The sequence below is a fragment of the Gobio gobio genome, assembly GCF_949357685.1.
Source record: "Gobio gobio genome assembly, chromosome: 24".
In the NCBI taxonomy this organism is placed as follows: Eukaryota; Metazoa; Chordata; class Actinopteri; order Cypriniformes; family Gobionidae; genus Gobio; species Gobio gobio.
The window spans coordinates 23,958,902-23,982,552 of record NC_137120.1 but is presented as its reverse complement, the minus strand read 5'-3'; the positions used below and the strand labels follow the sequence as shown (position 1 = coordinate 23,982,552).

General features: G+C 39.7%; 1 protein-coding gene across 3 annotated transcripts in view; it reads left to right on the top strand.

The window, feature by feature from the left end:
- The window catches only part of grip2b (glutamate receptor interacting protein 2b), a 293,833-nt gene that overhangs the window by 190,767 nt on the left and 79,415 nt on the right, over positions 1-23,651 (top strand). For all 3 annotated transcript variants that reach the window (XM_079807131.1, XM_079807130.1, XM_079807132.1), the window contains exon 2: positions 21,980-22,060. In XM_079807131.1, coding sequence (XP_079663257.1) covers positions 21,980-22,060 — 81 coding nt within the window. The remainder of the gene's footprint in view (positions 1-21,979; positions 22,061-23,651) is intronic.

The following is a 23,651-nucleotide window of genomic DNA, read 5'->3' as shown; positions in this document are numbered from 1 at the left end:
GACTTCAACATTCAGCATCAAAACACAACAACGGTAACAACAATGGTAGCTATACTAAGTCAAGAGTAAATCTAAAGTAAAACATCAAGTACTCTCTTCAGTTCTTTTTTAGTTACTAGAACTCTTGTGTAAGTGAACGTACTCGGTTGCTAACGTAACCTCGGTTCTCTTAGATACGGAACAAGTACTGTGTTGTTCGTCTTATTATTATAATAAGACAAGACGTTATGGGGAAAACGCCTTTTCTCCGATTCTGAAGCCTTTATACAACCACGCAGTGTGAACTGCACGTCGATTGGTTCGTAAGTTAAAGAAAACGAACCAATGACGGTGTGGAACGCGCGAGCCAATGGTGAGTGAGCCCGCCAAAGGGGGCGGGGATTCAGGCTATATAAGCGGCCTATTCACCATTGCAAATCGATTGGATTCGACTGAAGCGACAGCATGAGGCGTCTCCCGCATAGCGTGGCAATTAATGCAGTACTCGTTCCGTATCTAAGGGAACCGAGGTTACGTTAGTAACCGAATATGTTCCCTTGCGATACTACACGAGTACTGCGTCGTTCGTCTTATTAATATAATAAGACAAGACGCTATGGGGACAGTACAATCACGCAGTGCTACGCAGGGGGATGACCGAGCATTGGTGCGGAGCACTTGTGAAAGGGTTCGAACAGACACTCAAGATAATATAGCCCAATAACAGGGTACAGAATACTGTAGTCATCTATATAATACAAGGGCATAGCATAGTTACGCCCAGACTAGGCCGGGGTCGTATAGGGACCTTGAGATTATAAAATCGAACAAATGTGGACGGCGAGGCCCAGCCTGCCGCCGCACCAATGTCGTTAACGGAAACGCCACAGGACCACGCCCACCAGAGGCCATACCTCTCGTGTAATGCGCTCTCACACCCAAGAGACATTGAAGGCCTAAGGAAAAGTAAGCAAGTGCTATAGAATCGACTACCCATCTAGAAAGTCTGGGCTTCGTGACCGGAAGACCTTTTGTGCAGCAAACCGAAGCTGACAAAGAGCTGTTCCACCTGATGAAAGGAGGTGGAACGGTCAATATAAGACCTCAGGGCTCTGACAGGACAGAGTAGGTTCAACTCCTGTTCAGGAGGAAGGGCGGAAAGAACTATCATCTGCGCCCTAAAGGGGGTAGATAGGATTTTTTGGGACATATCCATGTCTTGGTTTCAGGACGACTTTAGAGTCATTGGGCCCGAACTCAAGACACAAGGGGCTCACAGAGAGCGCTTGTAAATCTCCCACATGCTTCACCAATGCCAAAGCTAGCAGCAAGGTGGTTTTTAGCACCAGGGGTCAAAGGTTGGCAGTCTGGATTGGTTCAAAGGGAGGCCCTTTAAGGCCCCTAAGAACCACAGAAAGGTCCCAAGTAGGAACCGTGAGGGGACAAGGAGGATTTAGCCTCCTGGAAACCTTAAGGAAGCAAACAACAAGGTTGTTTCTTCCAATCGATTGCCCTGCTATAGGAGCGTGAGAAGCTGCTATAGCCGCAACATAGACTTTAAGGGTAAAGGGAGCACGGCTTCTATCCATTAAGTCTTGAAGAAATGACAATATCTGAGATATGTCACAAGTCAGTGGGTCTTTGTTGTACACCAGGAGGCAAAGATGGCCCATTTCAGGGAGTAGAGATGTCTTGTAGACGGAGCTCTAGCCTGAGAGATAGTGTTCAAGATATTAAGAGGCTTGAAGGCTCCCATTGAGAAACCACACATGAAGGTCCCACAGCTCGGATCTGGGGTGCCATATTGTCCCTCTCACTTGGGATAGGAGGTCCCGCCTCAGAGGGATTGGCCATGGCCCCATGGGCGATAGCCGAGACAGCTCTGAGAACCATGGTTGGGTCCTCCAAAGACGTGCCACCAGGAGGACTTTGTGAGCGCTCTCCCTGGCTTGCTTGATTACCTGAGGAATTAGTATGATCGAGGGGAAAACATAAAGGAGGAGGCTTGGCCAGTCATGGGCCTAACCAACCCGTTTTTGAGGCTTCTGTGAAGACGACCTTCCTCTTGTCCATCGCTCCTATCACCATGCCTTGCTTGAACCATCAAGGGTTCGTCCAAGGGGCCAGGGCTGTGACACATGCCTGGTTCACCTTGAGCGAGCAACGGCCATGTTGCCAGGCTCGGGGTGGGACCTGTGGTTTCAACCAGAACTGTAGAGGGCGAATGTGAAGCAAACCCATCTGCAGAGCTGGAGATGCTGAACTGATTAGGCCTAGCATCCTTTGAAACTTTCTGAGCGGCAGAAAAGCCCCAGGCATAAACGTTTGCAAAAGCTGCTGAATGCCCAGAGCACACTCTGGAGTGACTGTGGCCCTCAAAAGGGTTGAATCTAAAATTATCCCCAGGAACGACACACGTTGGCTGGGGGATAATGAGCTCTTTGTAAAATTGACCCTGAGCCCCAAGCACTCTACAATTTTTTTCACTCAAAAATGTCTCTCAACAGAAGTAAAAGACTTATGCTGACACCTAGTGGTGTGGGTGCCAAAATCAATAGTTTTCAGTATAATCGATGCTATTGTAGAAATACTTGATTTGCAGTCAATCATTTATTCCAAGATCATAACAGTGAGGTTAAGCGAGAAAAAGCTATTCTTTTTTGGCTTGTCATGAGATCTCAACATGGCCGACACCATGAGGAGACCCACCCTGTGTAAATGTTTTTTTTATTATTATTATTATTATTATTATTATTATATATATATATAACTAGAAACTTTATCTCATGTGAGTGTATGCGGTCTTATAAATTTTATACAAAGATACTATTTATTTCTGTATTTTCAGTCAAACTGATAGACCCGCCCCAAACTCACACCACTGGTTGAAAATAATCTACATCAAAACCTAAATAAGAAAGTTTTGTCAAATTTACTGCAAAATTTAAAATTAAATCTTGGTAAAACACATATTTTTGCAAAGGTCTGAAGCTCAAGGTTCCATATTTGGACACTGTTTTGTGAAGTGATATTGACAGAAATTTATTAATTTAGGCAGGAGAAGGCATCAACCATTTCATTAGATTGTGGCTGTCAACAGGTCAAGATCTCACAAGAACCTATATTTTGGTGATATCAACTTCAAATTTCGACCACAACTTGGCTAGACATATGGCTTTGATTTTTTAGCACTTTTAGAGTCCAAGTTATTTGTAACATATATATACTTCTATAATTTTTTTCTCTTTCATTTTTTAAATATTCTTCTCTAATACACAATTACTAAGTGCTTGTATTGTACTCTTATGTTCTTACCATCCAAACTTTTAAATTTTTTCGAAACAGCACATCCTAATAATGATGAGCTATATTTTTCAATCCTAAAAAGCTCAACATTTGATTGAACCCTATAACAGTGAATATCCATGATAACTGCAATCAAATAATCCATCTTTAAGCATCTCCACTTGAACAAACAGCGATTACGCCAACGGCCTCCACCGCCCACACAGTGGTTTTCCGAAACGTATAATGTGGAAGAGCACAGCGTCCTCCTTTGCTGTCTTTCCTGTGACTAATCTCCCATTTACGTCGCTGGCATTTTGAAACCGCTCATTATACTAATTGTGCCTTGTTTGTCCAGATGCAGCTTTGCTTCTTGCATTGAGTTATTCAGATGAAAGTGAGTTATAGCGATGGAAGGTGGACTAGGTGTAATTATATGTTTTTGAAGTATAACTCTTTAAATAATAATGGGCGTAATCATTGCATATTTGTAGCGCTGTGAATTGCTTCGCAACTCTGGCAAGTAATGACAAGTTTGATGTGAAAAGATGAAGTTAAACGTGCCCTGAATTAGAACGCTTTGTCTTTCCAAGCACCTCAGGGAGAATAATCCACAACTCTTTGCTCAATTAATAGTCTTTCTTTAGAATAAGAAACTCCTGGTTAATATGAAACAAGCTTTGTGCTAAGGATACAGTGTTTTGTGTATCATAAAAGCTCTGTAATATTCAGGAATTAATACGTCTGTCACTTAAATCAGTATTCAGCTTAGTTTTCAATCCCACGAAATACAACATTGAATTGGACTGCCAATATTAACATGACAGGGGTTTGCATGTACCTAACTGGCCATCTACTATGTCCTGATGACAGGTTGTTAGTCTGTCTGTTTAAATTTGCTGTGAATTATGGTCATGTCCCGAGGGCGGGAATGCATTACATCTCCCGGTGTGAGCGGGAGACAGCCAGAAGGAGGGGTCAGGGGTTAACGTGCTGAAATTTGTTCCCTGTTAAACTTCCTACACCCCTGTTGTCAGACGAATAGCCCAAGCTGTCTAACATCACCTTAAAACAGTCTTGAAAAAGGCATCTAATCGTGCATCTTATATTTTTGCCAGGGCAATTTAAACTGTTCCTTTGGAGATTTAGCATTGCAAAAACATCCTGCCAAGTGAAATGGGTTTCACTGGTTCTTAAAATATGGGAGAAAACATGTGCCGCAATTTTACCAGCTGTTAATTTTGAAGTTAAATAATAATTTCCACTTTGTTTAATCAAAGATGATCGACTGACATTAACTAGGCCTATGACCATAGATGAATATGTTTGAGCATTTTTAACAGATCAGTCCAAAATACTTCCTTGAACATCTGTTTTTATCAGTTCTGAATCAGAGTTCCAACTGATTATCAATACTGTCTGACGTTAGCATGTTGCTACGCTAACAATGTGGTTATGCTTAATATGTAGCACAAAAATACCCATAGAGTAAATATTGGGACAAAACTGTCCTTCTCATGAAGCGCACATACGCAATGCTCTAAAAATACATAGCTCACACAAATATAGGTTACATTGATTCTATGTTGCATGTTAGCACATTGCTAAGCTAACACTGTTGAGCTTACTATGTAGATCACACAAATATTGAGTAAATTGATTCCAATACTGTCTGACGTTAGCATTTGCTAAGCTAACAATGTGGTTATGCCTAATATGTAGCACACAAATACCCATTAAGTAAATATTGGGACAAAACTGTCCCTCTCATGAAGCACACATAGACGCATTGCTCTAAAAAATACATAGCTCACACAAATATCGAATTGATTATTTATTGACTAAATTGATTCCATGTTGCATGTTAGCACATTGCTAAGCTAATAATGTGGTACAAAGAGCTTGTAGCCCACACACATACTGGGTATTGAGACATGAGACTCAACTCTCAGTATGGTTTGATGCTAGCATGTTGCTAAGCTAACAACGTAGAGAGCAAATTGTGTATACTTTTCAGTATTGTATTGTCCACCATTGGATGAACGTTTTCTAGACAATGCAGACTATAATAAAAACAAGCAAATGCTGCTTGTAATTTAGCTAAAAACAACCATGATTGCTGCTTACATTTTAGAATAGGGAGCTGCCAAGTGTTGTCTTGGTAGGCAGCACACTAGGTTTTGTAACAGATCAAAAATCTTCACTTTTCCTCACTGCAATGCTAATTAACATGTTTGCTTTGAAAGCCATCTTATTTGTTTAGTCCAAAGCACGTCCAATGCATATTTAAAAGGAACAGCTGTGCACACATGAAAGGATGTGATTGGCAGCTGTGAGGCTTAATGGTGTACTTTAAAATACCGGTTTGGGTTAATGTACCTGTAAATATTGCTAAGCGCTTTTACCTTACATTAAACAAATGGATATTTAAAACAAAACAGTGCTTTCATACACAATTAACCCTTTTACCAAGTACTCTTCCATCATGATTTTGGCCTCAGAATGCTTCAAGAAAGCAGATAATGACAAGGTTTGGATCATTAACTACAGAATGATGGGACGGAATAAGTATTGTGTTATACTTATTCAAGGAACATCCCTCTGGATTGCTGAACTTAAAATGACCCAACTCCCTAAACCCAAATAATTCGAAAAACCTCCAGTCCCAGTTCGTTCATGCCCAGAAACCATGCAAAATTCCTTTAATACCCATAATCCCCAGGAAAATTAAATATGTCAATGCGCATAATGACAATGTGTCACCGCTCATAGGGCAAACTGCACAGAATTCCCAGTGTGGTGTTTGTGCATAATGTGCTTTGATCTAAAATGCTGGTTTCTATCACCTCCACATGGTTTCAAAGAACATTTATTTCAGAGGCCTATAGACATAAGGGCGGTGAAACCTTGCTGCCGTGATGTTCCAGAACACACACGCCCCTGCCGGTATGGTTTCAGCTCCCTGAGAGTGTCTCTGAACGCGACCCTGGATGATTATGGTGGTTAGCCGTGACAGTGTTTTAAAGAATTTTCCAGTAGGTTTAGACAACAGAGTGCTGCTATATCATAGTCTACTCTGGACATATACGGGTGTTAGCTGTCAGTTTCTTCATTTAAAATAATATTTATGACCTTTGAGTGTACAATGCTTTGTCAGATATAATGTGAACAATTTTGAATGCTGATATATGGTGTAGATAAGGTGTAAAGGCCCGTTCACACTAAGAACAATGACTATAATAGGCCGCATTTTCCCCAGGAACTAAGTACTTTGGGGTGGTACTCTGTGTGTTTCGACCACAGGGACCAGGGTCGAAAATTTCCCCCTCAAAATGTCCCTGCTCGCCAGGTAGTACTGGAACTTTCGGGGGTGGGGCTTGAGCGCTGAACATGCTGATTGGTTGAGTTCACGCATCTTTTTCGAATGGCTGACTCCACGCAACATTTTACTTCAACCACCATTTTTAAAAGTCTGTTGCGATAAGAATTGTTAGCTATTCAATAATGGAGTTTAAAAAATACGACCGATGGACTAACGATGAGGTTCAGGCTTTATTAAAGGTCCTGTTCTTCGTGATCCCATTTTTCAAACTTTAGTTAGTGTGTAATGTTGCTGTTAGAGCATAAATAATACCTGTAAAATTATAAAGCTCAAAGTTCGATGCCAAGCGAGATATTTTATTTAACAGAAGTTCCCTTTCAAAGCCTACTGTGAACGGCCGGTTTGGACTACATCCCTGTACATCCTGCTTTAATGACGTCAGTAGAACAGTCTGTTGACTAACCTCCGCCCACAAGAATCAGGGTTCTTGCAGGTTTCAGAAAGTCAAATTTAAGACCTTTTTAAGACATTTTAAGACCATAAAGATTGAAATTTAAGACCTATACGATGCATTACCAAAATTATTTAAATCAAAGAAATAATAAAAAAAGCAATAATGCAATGACATTAGTAACCCTCCACAGCCAACAACGTGCCAAATGCCCAAAACCTTAGGCCCAAAATGAAAATAGGCTAAAACAAACTTGCCCTCAAATAGAATAGATTACAAAACAGCATATTAATAGCCTAATAGAGATTGAACAGGGGATGCACTAGGGTGATAGGATAAACTAGGGATGCACGATTTGGGGAAGATTTCTAATTGCGATTATTCTGGTTAAAATGCAATTTTTATTTTTAATTTTTTTACAAATTAAAAGTGTATGCATATAACATTTTATATATTAATGTCTATATATTAACGAGACTAATAATAATGATTATATTCAATAAATACAAATATTTAACAAATTAGAAATATTACTATTACAATAACATTTTAATTTTAATTATTAAAAAAATTAAAAATAGAGTATTTAAGAATAAATATAACAATATAATAATAATACTAATAAAATAACATTTATATTTTACAGAAAACTTATTTTACAAAAAAAAAACCTGCTGGGTTACCTGTTAATATGCAGACAGCCTATGACTAAAAATCATTAGAAAGGTCTAAAGATTTATTGTAAAAAATAAATAAAAAAATAACGAAATTCTGTGCTTTTTATCTGTGATATCAATTTCTTAAAGTCTATGTAATTAATATGAAATATGAGCCTCTTATGCATCCACTGTGGGGGAAAAACTGTACATTGGAGAAAAACATATGGGTTGTCATATAAATTTATTTAGAGAGAAGTATTATTTTTCATATTTGTTACCCAAACGTTTAATTCATACTGGAAGCCAGAGGGGGCCCTCGAGCAGAAACTCCACATTTCCCTCAGAGAAGTAATCCTTAGCCCTAATGTGAAGCTAGCGATGTAGGATAAACTGAAGATAGAAACGCTTTGACTGATGAAACGAAGATAATAAACACGACTGCATCAAGCTATGGTGTATTTGAGTTTTTCAAGCCTTCACTATTGTCATAATAATAAGGTATGCAGTGCTGATTGAGTGCAGACTTTATCACTGTTTAGAATAATATAAAACAATGCATGTCTGCCTCATTCTGTCCAGAAAAATACAACGTTATGAAATGTAGACGTATTTTGCGGGCAGGTAATTGCATTTATCACGGGATTTGTAGTTTTATCACCGAGTACGTGTACCAACACCCCCAGAAAGAACTACAACACACCGAACGAACGCTCTGAGGGCGGAGCAGCAAAGACTCTAGAGCTCCGCTTTCGCGATTCGATACTTTTTTGCTACAGTGTAACGTTAATAACTTTCTGCAGCCAGCATTTCTGGAAATGAACGAGGATAACACTTTTTTTAAGACCTAACTAAATTAAATTTAAGACCTCGGGCGAAAATCTGGCCGTTTTTAAGACTTTTTAAGGCCTTAAATTTAAAAAAAAGAATTTTAGACATTTTAAGACTTTTTAAGACCCCGCGGGAACCCTGAAGAATACGCAAAAAAAGGGGCGTGGTCTTGTTGCTCTCCCACGTGGAGAAGAGGAAGTGTTGCGTTAGGTTGGGTTTGTAGAGTGTGTGTGTCGCCATGTTGTCGAGACGCTGTTATTTTCATCCCGGAGTCAAATCACCTTTCTTTGGCCAGGGACGCTGTAGTTTGAGCACATGCATCTCCCCATTATGGTAAGAGGCGTGACCTTTCCGGGCAACGTGCGCTAAGCTGCTGTCGAATCACAACACGGGAACCGCTGGCACAATCAGAACTCGTTATGTATTTCTGAAGGAGGGACTTCATAGAACAGGGAAATCTTTCAAGCCGTTTTTAGGACAGTGAAAACAGCGGTATACAGATAAGTAAATTGTGTGAAAAATACTGTGTTTTTTTACACGCGAAACATGAACACATGTTATATTGCACACTATAAACACAATCAAAGCTTCAAAAAAACAGGAAAAACGGGACCTTTAAGTTTATAGGCGGTGGATGCTTTAGGGGGAACTAAATTAGCCCCTACCTCAGAGTCGGGTCTAACCCATAATAGGAACTAGCAGTGATGTAAGTGTACATTGATTGGTCGAACGCATGCAAAGCACCAGCATATAGCCTATTTATATAGCCTGGATGCCAGCCGAACTTAGCCCTGCCCACAACATTTGAGGTCGGGAAGTTCGGTCTGGACTTGATCCGTTGTGGAGCAACTATGCTCAAACCAGAGCTGTTCGGACCAATCAAATTTATACGATGATGGACAGATGATCAACAGTAACATGTAATCATGCACGTCACCAAAGAACACTTGGGTTGAATTTGTTCTAATCCTAAACAGAGAACTTGTTCGTATATGCATTCACCTTTACTATTTCTCTCAAAAAGGATTATCGTGTTGGTAAGTACTCTGTGTATCCTTAAATAATTTTTAACAACACCGGCAAAGATTGTTTACACTCATCTTCTTCTTCTACTTCTTCCAGCGTGCGTGCAGTTGAGTTCTGTTGACAACTATGCGTCGCTCCGTTGCTCTGATTGGTTGTAGGTCATTCCAATTGAGTGCAGAGGCATTTTCTTTCCTGGTTCGGTTGAAACACGCCTCATAATCACAGCCCAATGGAGAAGTATCAGACTCATATTCTGACTAGAATTGAGTATGACAACGTCAGGCTAAGGTTTATAGCCTATTTATTTACTCCACGAACTTGGAAAACAGCGATAGATGGACCGACACCAAAGTGCAGGCACTTCATAAATTTTACGCTAAAGGGGAAATCCAAAGCGACTTTGAAAAGACTAAGTGAAACATGATTATTTATTTATGCTTAGGTAGCAACATTGGGTTACATAGTATCAACCACACGGCAAACGATATAATACTTTACTTTCTGTGTCTAACAGTTCTATCTAATAATTTATTAAGCCGCGTTATCGTCTGTCCATCGTCATATTTTTTAAACTCCATTGTTGATTCGAATAGCAAACAACTCTTACTGCATGCACCGCAACAGACTTTTAAAATTGAGGTTGAAATAAAATGCTGTGTGGAGTCAACTAATCAAAATGCTGTGTGAACTGAACCAATCAGCAGGTTCAGCGCCCAAGTCCCACCCCCGAAAGTTCCTGAACTAAAGTAACTAAAGTAGAGCAGGGACTTTCTGAAATGATCCACATTTTTACCGGAACTTCATTTAGACCCTGGTCCCTGCGGTCGAAACACACCGAGTACCCCCCCTAGTCCCTTGTTCCTGGAGAAAGTTCCTGTGGTTGGATCGTGGCTTTAGATGGGACTGGTAAACAGATCGTAAACGAATGAAGATGGAGAATTTGAGCGCTGTGTTCTCAGGCTCTGGCTAAATCATTCTCAGCACCGTCAAAATTAAAATCTCGGACAACAACCAGTGCCAGGACATAAGTGACTGCTTATAGCCGCGTTTCCACCGCAGGAACTTTCCCCAGGAACTAGGAACTTTGGGGAGGTACTCGGTGTGTTTCGACCGCAGGAACCAGGGTCTAAATTAAGGGGTAAATATTTCCCCCTCCAAACGGCCCTGCTCCCGGGGTAGTACTTTTTCAAAGTTCGGGAACTTTCGGGGGTGGGACTTGGGCGCTGAACATGCTGATTGGTTGAACTAAATCTAAATCTAAATCTAAATCTAGCTTTACGAGCTTTCAGAATACACTTTAGTATCAGTGCTCGTCTCTTTTCCGCCGTTTTGTTAATTACCTCTTTATTAAACCAATACATAACTACCAAAAGCAATGCTGCTTGCATCTCCTTGTTATTGTTGCAGACAGAATCGCGCAAAAATGATTACTGTCCGTCACTGACTGGGAGGAGCAGCCGCGCGCAGTCCTACATCACCGGACTAATTTACCTAATCTTCCCGGTACTTTAGGCTGCAGTGGAAACGCAGACAGTAGCAGATCTGGGGGGAAAAATGTTCCTGTAAAAAAAGTTCCTGGTACAAATTATTCCAGGAAATTTCGGTGGAAACGCGGCTTATGTCTCTTCCGAGTTCTTACTAGTGGTGTGAAACCAACCAGGAAAATTGTCCTAGGGGAACATTTAGTTCTTAGGGGACCGTTCTGGTGGTTAGTTCCTATAACTACTCGGCGTCAAAGCCCCTAATGATAACAATATTAGTGTTCACACCAAGGAGCGATAATGTTGTGTTTATTATAAGGCCATCACATTTTTTTCAACTGTTTTCAATTGTTTTCAATGGGAGCCGCATGAGCACTGAGAGTCTATTTCATGCTGAATGCTGCATGCTTGGGGATTTATTTATTTTTTGGTTACAGAGAGTTGAAAAATGTGGGTAAAGTGCAGCACTCATCACTGTCATTTTTACCTAGCAGTCCAATCACAGTTGAGGAAGGGCGGGAAAAATTCCACACCGAACAACCGTACTCTCTTTCTACATGGTTCAGCCATCTCTTCATCTCATCTTATCGCTCGAAATAATTAATTGCATACCTAGGGTCTTTAGCGACCCGGGACATCAGTCACTACCCTCCTACTAAATGATTTTTTTAAAAGTTAGGTATCAACCTTCTTAGTATTCCTCAATCAATTCATTATAAACAATATAACAAAAAAAATAAATAATACAATTATAAAATAATGCCTGTTTTTCCATTAATTTTTTGTAAAAATTGTATAGGGTCGCTAACGACCCGAGGTGTGTAAGAGTGTGGTGGCAATGTCTGAAACACAATGATAAAGTGACGTTTCACTCATACTTACTGGAAACTGAAAACTAAACATTAATAAGTATAATCTGCAAAACTTGAAATGGCTCAGTGATTTACTGCAGAGCAAGTACTGAACGCAATCAAATATTACTGTCACTTGATGATGGATCTGGTGAAGAAGCTGTCAGTGATCAAAATATTGATTTTGAAGATGTTGAAAATTATAGTTTTGAGAATATGTTTGAGATGGTGAATATGAGGCAGATGCTGAATATACTGGGAAATGCGCTCTGACGAGGACAGTGATGATGGTATGAAACATCTGCTCAAACTGAACCCTTCCAAGCTCCAAAAGGTAACAAAATATATTTTATTTTATTCTTATGTAATTGTTACTCTAATATCCGGAGAGTTTTATATTATTGCAGCAGGTAGAGATCCATCCGTGGATGATATAGATATCGGATATAGATATAGATCCGGGTCGCTAAAGACCCCAGTATGTAGGAATGATTGGCAAAACTTTTATGAGTATTTAGAACTTTCTTTTTCTATTGAGTTCTCAAAACTGACACATTTTAAGTAATTAACTTTTTTCTTTTAATTTAGACTAACTTAAATTTAACCGAAACTTTCTATTTCCCAGCATGCTTTGCCATGACACTCAAAAGGGAAAGTAAATGCCAAAATTATGTATTGTTTGTTTTTCTGTCCAAATTAACGTTAAGTGGGACATTTAACAGTGTTTAATGTTGCTAGTTTAGAAGAGTTTCTGTTAAGTTTTTTTTTTTTTTTTTGTAGGGTTACCATCATGGTGACGAGTGGAGAATGAGCTTAATGAGAACAGTTTTGAGAACAGCTAGCCTATATGTTAAATGTATTATATTGCTGTTCTCATTCAGCAAGTGCTATGCTTTACTAATGCTACCAAAGCATTCTGTAACCAATTAGGAAGGTGGCATTTATTTAATTAGCTAGTCAAAACTAGTTAAGTTTCCACTACTAAACATTTGCAATTACATGATATTTTTAAGTTAAATGTATGAATTGGCTTACTCAAATATTTTAAGTTCAGAGCAATTAAAATAAACGATTACATGCAAGTTCTGCTTACTTAAACTTTAAATTTCTTAACTTTGCGTTTTGCCAACTTATTGAGGTTTACAGTGTGCTAATCACTTTCTTCATTCCACTCGGCTCAAGTTATTATAAAAATATTCCTGCATTGGAATGCTCAGGTAAAATTATGTAAAATTATAACAGCCTTCTGTTTGTACCGTCTTGTCTTCTTTGCTCGCTTTCCTCACTTTCTCTTATTCTCGTGCACGGATTCATTCGCTAAGCTGAACAGCCAATCAGAGTTTTCTCTCACACCAAAGACCCAACGCAGATTCAACACGCTGAATCAGCCAAAAAAATACCAGATGGCGTCCGACTAAAGCAGCCCAACATTGCCCGACGGCCGACCATCGGGCCTTATGTTAGTTTTGCACCATATAGTTGCCTTGCATCATTAATCAGCCAAAGGTGAAGTCATGTGATCGATTGTACCATGTACAAGAAAAGTCTTTGTGTGTAAATTTGTTTGTGGGTGCGCATTGAGTTTGCAAGATTAGTTACTATCATGTGTGTGCGTTTTGTTGGTGTTTCTTGGAAAGCTTGAATGTGTTAGTATCTTTGTGAATGTGTGTTTTTTCAATCAGTGTGTGAAGCTCATATCACCCAAGTTGCAGGTTTCTTTCCTGGGCAAAGCTTCTGGCTGTTTGGTGCAGATAATGGGGAGTAATTACGGAAGGACATGGGGAGTTTAAACAAAGAGAGACTTGAGCTCTCCCAGATTATAGCTACCGTATCTTCAGCTTAATTAGAGCCATTCATTTGAGCATTTACTTTTAAAAAAAAGAGTCACTAAATGGTGTTCTTGGTGAATAGCCTACATTCACAATAGTTTTTGAATACAACAGTTTTTGCTGTATCATGATCTGCATATTGTTATAGTTATGCGGTTTTGTTTTATAATGTGCCTTAATTAGTGGTGCTTTCTAATGCAAACTTCACTGATACTATCGCTCATGAATTATAACTAAAATTGTTCTGAAAATCGTTGTTTCCTCTGATTCACATTAATTACAAGCAGCCTTATACACAACAAACTGCAATGCACAGTGTATTCTGACAGCTTTCTATCAGAACCAGCATTAACTTATTGAGCAATTTGAGCTACAGTAGCTCATCTGTTTGATCGGACCGCATGGGCCAGCCTTCGCTCCCCACGTGCATCAATGAGCCTTGGCCACCCATGACCCTGTCGCCGGTTCAGCACTGTTACTTCCTTGGACCCCTTTTGATAGATACTGACCACTGCAGAACGGGAACACCCCACACGTTGTGGAGAGTGCTCTGACCAAGTCATCTAGCCATCACAATTTGGCCCTTGTCAAACTCGCTCAAATCCAAAACTTGCTTAATATATACCACCCACTAACAGGCGCCGTGAAGAAGAGATAATCAGTGTTATTCACTTCATAGTGGTCATAAACTTAACTCTCATGTCTAGCACTTAAAAGTTAAAAGTTAATTCTAAGTTAATTAAAGGTTGTTGTTTTTTTTGTTGGTCAAATATCATGTTAAACTAGGGTATCAAGTTATCCAGAGCTTCTCCTTTTACCTCCTAAAACAGAAAAGTTTCATGACGGTGTTATATGTTATGGCTGTAAACCATATTTAAAAAATATATATATATTTATGCATGTAGCTTTCCTTCCAGGCCCTTGAGGTTAAGCTATAGGATTATCTTATTTATTTTATTTACCTATTTTTGTGGAATGGCACTTCCGAGCATGACAAAAACGGATGACTGCGTGCTTTGCGAGTTAGGTACCCGTCACAGCTAAATCGCTTCCTTTGATAGGTGACTCGTGAAGGTTTCCAAAACCCTTGAGCAAGCGGATTAGACGAATGCCGCTCATCACTGTGAATGCCGATATGCTGGAGTTTTCTGTGGGCTAGGAGGGAGTTTCGTTGGTTTGGTCTTGTGCTAGCACTGGAAGCTAATCCCGCCGTTGAGCCCTGTCAGTAATAGCATTCACAAATACAACAATAAACACTTTAGATTGCTCCCCGCAGACTGTCCTCGCATTCTCACTAAGGTTTGTTAGCACTTGTCTGGTCTCATTCTGTCCTTCCTTGGTGATCTGTACAAGGTATTCTATTCCATTTTTATTTGGTTTGGTCACACAACATGTCACATAAGGGAATTCATGATTGTGGGTGCTTGAGAGTGTATTGCTCCGTTGTGTCCTGTGTAAATGAGGTTGTGTTTTGAGGCGTGCAGTTCAACGAAAAACAGTCAAAGTCAATTATGGTTATTTAGTGGTGCTTGCTAAGGCTAACCCTACGCATTAAAGTTTGGTGCATAAGCTGTTTTTGAAACATACTGACATTAAGGAAGGGAATACAACAATCTAGAGACAAGAATATAATTGAGATTTGAGGGTGGGCTGCTTTGGGCCATTAAGTAATCATCTAGCAGCCACCCAGAACACCCTGACAGCGGTATAGCAATGTGCTAATCATGCAAAAAAAAAAAAAAAACTCAAAACACTCTAACAACGGTATAGCAACAAGTTAATCATGCTAAAAAACATAACACACTAACAACAGTATAGCAACAAGCTAATCATGCTAAACCCCCTCAGAACACACTAACAGCAGTAGCTATAGCAATGTGCTAATCATGCTAAAAACCCCTCAGAACACACTAATGCTGCCTTCACGTGCTATCGGAAATTTCGTACTTCCCACATCTGAAGTCTTGATTATGAGCTCAGTGCATTCAAGTTTTGACTTGAGCGGGTGACCATGTTCAATTTTTTAACCTCTTAAGCTCTGGGACAATTTTTGGGATTTCGCCTGGATTTGGCCTACCCAAATTGAAAAGCTTCCCATACCCTCATACAGTGGTCTGAATACACAATTGTGGTGTCATTTTTAAGGAAACCCTTTGAAGTTACATAAACCACTGCTAAAAGTGATAAACATGTAAGTATATGTTGTCTAAGCTGTAATAACCCCCCACATATGAGGTCAGAGCTCCTCCACAGACATTTAAAATCGAAAGTAGGCCTATATACATGATGATGTCATTCCTGTACAGGGTCCGCAGAGTTTAAGTGGCTAGGAAACTAGTATTTACGTTAATTCTGATAACTTGTGAAGGCAGCATAACAACAGTATAGCAACAATCTAAACAAACTCTTTGGAACAACTTAACCACTGTATAAGGCTGTGTTCACACTGCAGGGCTTAATGCTCAATTCCGATTTTTTGAAAAAATGCGATTTTTTTGCAAGGCCGTTCACATTTCCAATTAAATGCGACCTTTTGTGATCTCCTGTGTGAACGTGAAATGACCCAGAAGTGACCCGCATGCGCAGAAGAGTACTCAACGGTCAACGACGTCACTTGTTGTTTACGGAAGTAGCCAAATATGGGTGTCAGCATTGGAGTTCGTTTAGCTTTATTAAAGTTATTTTCGCAACGGAGCCAGCACCATTACAACCTTCTCATGTTAAGAAGAAAATTAAAAAAGAGGAGGAGAGCAAGGTTTTTGGCCATGGCGTTTTGTGGAGCAGTGGTAGCAACGTCGGTACAGAGAAACGTGTGTGTGCGGAGTCGCAGCCAGGAGTGGTGGGATACTGATGTGAGTGGCTTTACTCATACCGAATTCGTCAGTAACTTCAGAATGACCAGATCCACCTTCAATTATGTTCGCGAGCGCCTTCAACTAACTTTGTCACGGGAAGAGACACGTCTGCGGCGGCCCATAACAGTGCAGAAACGTTGGAGTTGGGGTGCGTTGGAGTTGGAGTGTATTGGCTAGCAACAGGTGCGTACTTCTTCTTTTATTGGCGGTTAGCAACTATTTCTTGTGCATTACCGCCACCACTGGACTGGAGTAAGGAACGGGAGTTACAATGATGACGTTTGTCGCGTATCAACGACGTGCGGGTCGGATACATGTGACCTGGCAGTTCAGACTGAAGACGCATTTCAAAAGATCGGATATGTATCGGATTTGGACCACATACCCAAGTGGCCTGGGTCGCATTTGAAAAGATCGGATCTGTGTCGTTCAGACTGTCATGAAAAGATCAGATACAGGTCGCATAAGGGCAAAAAAATCGGAATTGGGTCGTTTCAGCCTGCAGTGTGAACGCAGCCTAAGTGTTAATCATGCTAAAAAAAAAAAACCCTCAGAAATAGCAATGAGCTAAACATGCTAAAAAAAAACCTAAAAAAAACGTATTGCAGTGTGAAATCCCTCAGAGCACCATATAAAAACATGCTATACATGCTAAAGCTCCCAACAACCACACCAACATGTTAAACTTGGTAAAGCGCATCAGAACACCCTATAACAACAACAACATGATACAATTCTTAAGAACACCCTTACAACCATATAACAACAAAATAAAAATGTTAAAGCTCTTAACAACCACATAACAACATGCTAAAGCTCCTAATAACCACATAAAAACATGCTAAACATGCTAAAGCCCATCAGAACACACTAACAACAGCACAAGTCATGTTAAAGCCCATCAGAACACCCTTATAACAGCATAACAACATGCAAAAATTCCTAAGAACACCAAACCTTAAAAAGTGTAAAAGCCCCTAACAACCACATAACAACATGCTAAAGCAAATCAGAACACCCTACCAACAGCATAACAACATGTTAAATACACAGCACACCCTAACAACAGCATAACAACATGCTAAACATGCTAAAGCTCATAACAACTACATAACAACATGCTAAACATGGTAAATCCCATCAGAACACCCTAACAGCATAACATGCTAAGAACACCCATACAACCATATAACAACATGTTAAAAATGCTAAAGCTCCTAGCAACCACATAACAACATGCTAAAATTCCTTAGAGCATCCTTACAACCATATAACACGTTAAAGCCCCTAACAACCACATAACATGTTAAAAATTCTAAAGCCCATCAGAACACCCTAACAACAGCATAATAATATGCTAAACATGCTAAAGCTCATAACAACCACGTAATAACATGCTAAACATGCTAAAGTCCACCAGAACACCCTAACAACAGAATAACAAAATGCTAAACATGCTAAAGCTCTTAACAACTACATATTAAACATGCTAAAACCCATTATAACACCCTAACAACAGCATAACAAAATGCTAAACATGCTAAAGCTCCTAACAATCATATAACAACATGTTAAACATGCTAAATGCCAGAACTCCCTAACAACAGCATAACAACATGTTAATGCTCCTAACAACCACATAACAACATGTTAAACATGCTAAAGCCCATCAGAACACCTTAACAACATGCTAAACATGCTAAAGATCTTAACAACCACAACATGCTAAACATGCTAAAGTCGATCAGAACACCCTAACAACCACATAACATGTGAAACATGCTAAAGCCCAACACCTTAAATATAGCATTACTTTAAAACTTATCAGAACACCTGTAGCTATAGCAATGTGTTAATCATGCTAAAAGCCACTCCCAAACAACCACATAACATTTTAAGCATATCCTCAGAACACCTTAACAACAGCATAACAATATGCTAAAACTTATCAGAACACCTGAGCAACTGTATAACAATGTGTTAATCATGCTAAATGCCCAACAATCGCATAACGTTTTAAACATGCTGGCCCTCAGAACACCCTCATGGAAAACTGTGCTAAAACACGTTCTGAACAACCGTATAACACTGTGACTCGCTCGCTCATAACCACACTTAAGCATATGTCAGCGGCATTTCTCACAGTTGAGCATCACACACGTCAGCTTTAAAGGATTTATAGGTTGATTTTATATTTAAGGTTTTCAAAATATGTGACAAGTAAGGTTGAAATTAAATCAGTATCGTGATCAGTTGAAAAGTATGCAAACAGGTTTCTGGCCTCCATATCTGCTTGCACTACAGTAATACTGTATGGACAACCAATATCTGCTATCAAATAATAAGAAAATACTAGTAACTGCTTTCGGAAGTCTCTTATCTCCCAACAACAAACTCATATTGCCTCACGCAGCATAACCTCAGTCTGGTGATGGTGTCGTAGAGCATCACTCCTTTCTGCTGCCAGATTCTGCAGCTTCCCTTTATCGTAATGGGCTTGTGAGAGTTTGTGTTTATTCAATATCGGTAACCCTTTAGATTGAAGTCCGATTCTCACTATTAATTAATTGCTTATTAGTTTGCATATTACTAGGATGTTTATTAGTACTTATAAAACACATATTAATGCCTTATTCTGCATGACCATGTTCTACATCCCTTAACTGTCACAAACTAAACTCGGTGACATATGAGAAATGACATAGACTTGACACACATGCACACATCACTTCCTGATTATGCCTGCATTTATCATCTCATAAATCAGCAATGCATGGCGTTGTGTAATTGTTTTGCCTATTTCAAATGAGATTTCTATTTGTTTTTTTGTTGTTGTTTTTTTTTGTCTGTTTGCTCCAACATTTAGTTCGATTGTGTTATTCCTTTCTAAAAATGTCACAACCCCGTGTGATTTCAATCTGAATTACCTTTATTTCTTGTGGACCCTTCTTTTTTTTATCAAATCAGATCTTTTCAGGCTGACTGTCCTCACTATTAATTGCAAGTGATCAAATAAGATTTGTGTATCCAGACATAACCAACCTATGCAGTGGTTTGGTAACAATGTAGGCGCACACACATATGTGACGAGGCTTTCAAAACGGATGCAGGAAAAATGGAGGGAAAAATGTCTCTCCAAATAAGATCCCTGTAGAGTCACTGTGCAGAACTCCTCTATTGCACATGGGAAAATGGCGAAATCTTTGGACATACCATTTGAACACCCAATGAATACTTCCGGCATTTCAGTAACCGGTTTTGATGTTAGCGTTGTGTGTTGCATTAAGAGTGTAAGAGTAAAAGACCGTTTGAAATCCAGAGCGTCCAGACTGAGACGCATCTGAAAAAATCTGATTGGAATCGCATTTCTAATCAACTCCATGGGCCTTATCATAAAACCGGCGCAATGTGACGCAAGTGTTTTTTGCTAGTTTCAGCCAGATGCAGTTATCATTTTCACGTCCAGCGCCACGTTGTTTAAATAGCAAATGTACCTGTGCCCATCTGTTCACCCATGGGCGTACTGGTCTGAAAATGAGGTGTGTACAGGCATATTGTTTGGCGCATTGCTAATTTGAGGCAACTAAAAACAGCTGCATCATTGACCAACAAAAACCTGGTCTAAAGTCAATAGCTTTTTTGTTTTATTTAAAGGTTGTGTTAGTAATATGCGACTTTGATTGGTTTATTGCACGTTATGCCCAAAACGCACTCATGAATCATTAAGAGAATAGGTACAACCCTTTTACACCATGTGGCTGGCATGCGGACCGTTTTTTTTCCGTCATTAAACTAGCATGCCCGAAGTGCATCTGCACGCTTCAAACCATACGCTCAGATCGTTAAAATAGGGCCCTATATGTGGTTTGAATCAGATTTGGAAGAAGAAGAAAAAAATCTGATTTCATGTGGGTTTTTTTTTTTTTTTTGCTGTCCAGACTTTCAAAACCCCATCTTAATAAAATTTGGATATGCAAAAAAAATAAAAAATAAAAAATCTGATTTTTGTTTGCAGTCTGAGCATGCATGGCCTTAAAGGGGTCCTATATTGGCAAATCCTTTTTACAATATGTAAAATAAGTCTCTGATGTCCCCAAAGTGTGTATGTAAAGTTTTAGCTCAATATACCTCACAGATAATTTTTATAGCATAGTTAAAATTGTCACTTTTTGAGAGTGAGCAAAAACGTGCTGTTTTTGTGTGTGTCCCTTTAAATGCAAAAGAGCTTCTGCTCCTGGCCCTTTTCAAGAAGAGGGCGGAGCTTCAAGAGCTCATGTTGCAGCTCAGATTACCTAAGGCAGACAAGCACTGAAAATGTCAGAAACTGTTCAGCCTTTTTCTTCAAACCGGAGTCGGATTGGATGGAGATACTCTAGAAGAAGTGACAATATGTATAATGCAACAGGACGTTTCTGAATGGTTAATTGATGAATTTATATAGCTGATGTGGAGTTAACTATCTTCAAGTCATTGATTAGCATGTTCTGTCATGATCATCTATAAATCACACATGTGGGAACTGTTGTAAGATGCACAGGGCCAGAGAATATCTGCTGCATGAAGATAGAACAGGCATAGTTTAGTTTCGTTATGGTTATAACTTTTGTTGTCATCTTGCTTTTATGACATGCTATTGCATTTGTGTTACATACTGTATTGCAATAAATGGATGCAACAACTTGAGCAGACTCTCAGATGTGCTCTACTACAACAACTCTTCCTCTTCTTAACGTGGCCTTTGTTGCGTGTTCCCGGGGGCAGGGTTTATGTAAATTTCAAACCAGGAAGTAGCTTGTTGTAGTCCCTACCAGGTGTTTGTTGTAGTCCTTAAAAAGTGATTTCTTTAAAAGAAAATATCACTTTAAAGACAGTCTTTAATTGAAGGAAAGTCACAAGTTTTTTAAGCGTGTTAGTATCATAACAATGGCGGCAACAGGTGTTACCTTATTTTGGCTTGAATACATTAATAGTGTTTGTCCTGCTGGCGTTAAAAGATGAACTGAATTGTGCCAAGCGTAAGAAGGCTCCAGAGACGCTTAGTGCTGATGAGCCCAGTCCATGAGGGGAAAGTCCTAATTTATGTAGGAACTTTGAAGAAATTAAAACTATGCTGCTCATGAATATTTTATCCGCTCAAAATGAAGCGAGTGCATTCAGGCATTCGCCTTGAAAGAAATCAATCCGAAAACGTTTGTCATACAAATGCTTTCTATAAAAAATGATTGGGTTTCTGTGATTATTACCGTCAAAAGATGGCAAATCCTTATTAGCATGTCCCTGGATGCTGATACTACAGTCAAAAAGACTGTTCATCTGTGTATGAATACAGAGGTGAAAAAATATAATACACTGCGTTCATTGTGGACTGTTTCTTCTAAGGTCTTTTATTGATTATGTGTCTCTCACCCTACAGACGATGGGCCGTACTCTAAGGGGAACAAGGACTCGATGGGGCCAGACAACTCGCTCACATCCAGAAGACAAAGCATCCCAGGTACGCCTGACTCCCTGTCTATCCCACACAAATACTCCCACCGCAGGCTGATCCAGCCTCGCTCCACTCCTTCAGCGTCTTTTGATCTTGGGGATTGTGTCTATATCTTTTTCCACTGGGGATGTTTGAGTTCTTCTTGCCACATTGGTTTGAATGGCTGTTTGAGATGCAGAACACAGGGGGTTTGAGGGTGTTGTTACGGCTTTATCCAGATGTTTCCTGCGGTTCTCGAGAAGTGTCTGTCTGAGTCATTCTGCTACTGTAGCTGGAAGCGCTTGCTGATCCAAGGCCTCTTTCTTCTTTAAAGCTAATTGGATTAGCTGAGTCAACTCAAAGTGTTACTTTGGAAAAGTTTCAAAGTATGTAGGTTCTAAAGCATAACAGACATGTTAAAATGTTATTTTACATGTTGTAAAATACTTGTACATTTCGTGTGTATAATCATTTTTAATGTAACCTGTACATATAAGGGGTCCAAAGCAGATGTAGCTGTTATTTCATGCAAAACTATTGCTAGAGAAATATACCCCACACACATTGCATGTATATATTTCTCATTTATAAATATTTTATATATAAATATAACAACATTTCCTTAAATATATACATGTGTGTGTTTTTATATACACCGATCAGCCATAACATTATGACCTTTCTAATATTGTGTTAAGGGTCCCCCTTTTGCTGCCAAAACAGCCCTGACCCGTCAAGGCATGGACTCCACTAGACCGCTGAAGGTGTGCTGTGATATCTGGCACCAAGTTGTTAGCAACAGATCCTTTAAGACCTGTAAGTTACGAGGTGGGGCCTCCATGGATCGGACTTGTTTGTTCAGCACATCCCACAGATGCTCTATTGGATTGGGATCTGGGGAATTTGGAGGCCAAGTCAACACCTCAAACTCGTTGTTGTGCTCCTCAAATCATTCCTGAAGCATTTTTGCTTTGTGGCAGGGCACATTATCCTGCTGAAAGAGGCCACAGCCACCAGGGAATACCGTTTCCATGAAAGGGTGCACATGGTCTGCAACAATGCTTAGGTAGGTGGTACATGTCAAAGTAACATCCATATGGATGGCAGGACCCAAGGTTTCCCAGCAGAATATTGCCCAAAGCATCATACTGCCTCCGCCAGCTTGCCTTCTTGATGCATCCTGGTGCCATCTGTTCCCCAGGTAAGCGAGGTGGTCCAGTTCTTATGCTCATGAGCCCACTGTTGGCGCTTTTAGCGGTGGACAGGGGTCAGTATGGGCACCCTGACTGGTCTGCGGCTATGCAGCCCGATACACAACAAACTGCGATGCACTGTGTATTCTGACACCTTTCTATCAGAACCAGCATTAACTTCTAGAGCAATTTGAGCTACAGTAGCTCATCTGTTTGATCAGAACACACGGGCCAGCCTTCACTCCCCACGTGCATCAATGAGCCTTGGCCGCCCATGACCCTGTCACTGGTTCACCACTGTTGATATATATATATATACTACTGTTCAATTTTAATTGTCATTCTTATTCTCAAAAAGGCTACATTTATTTGACAAAAATACAGTAAATGCAGCAATATTGTGAAATATTACTACAATTTTAAAT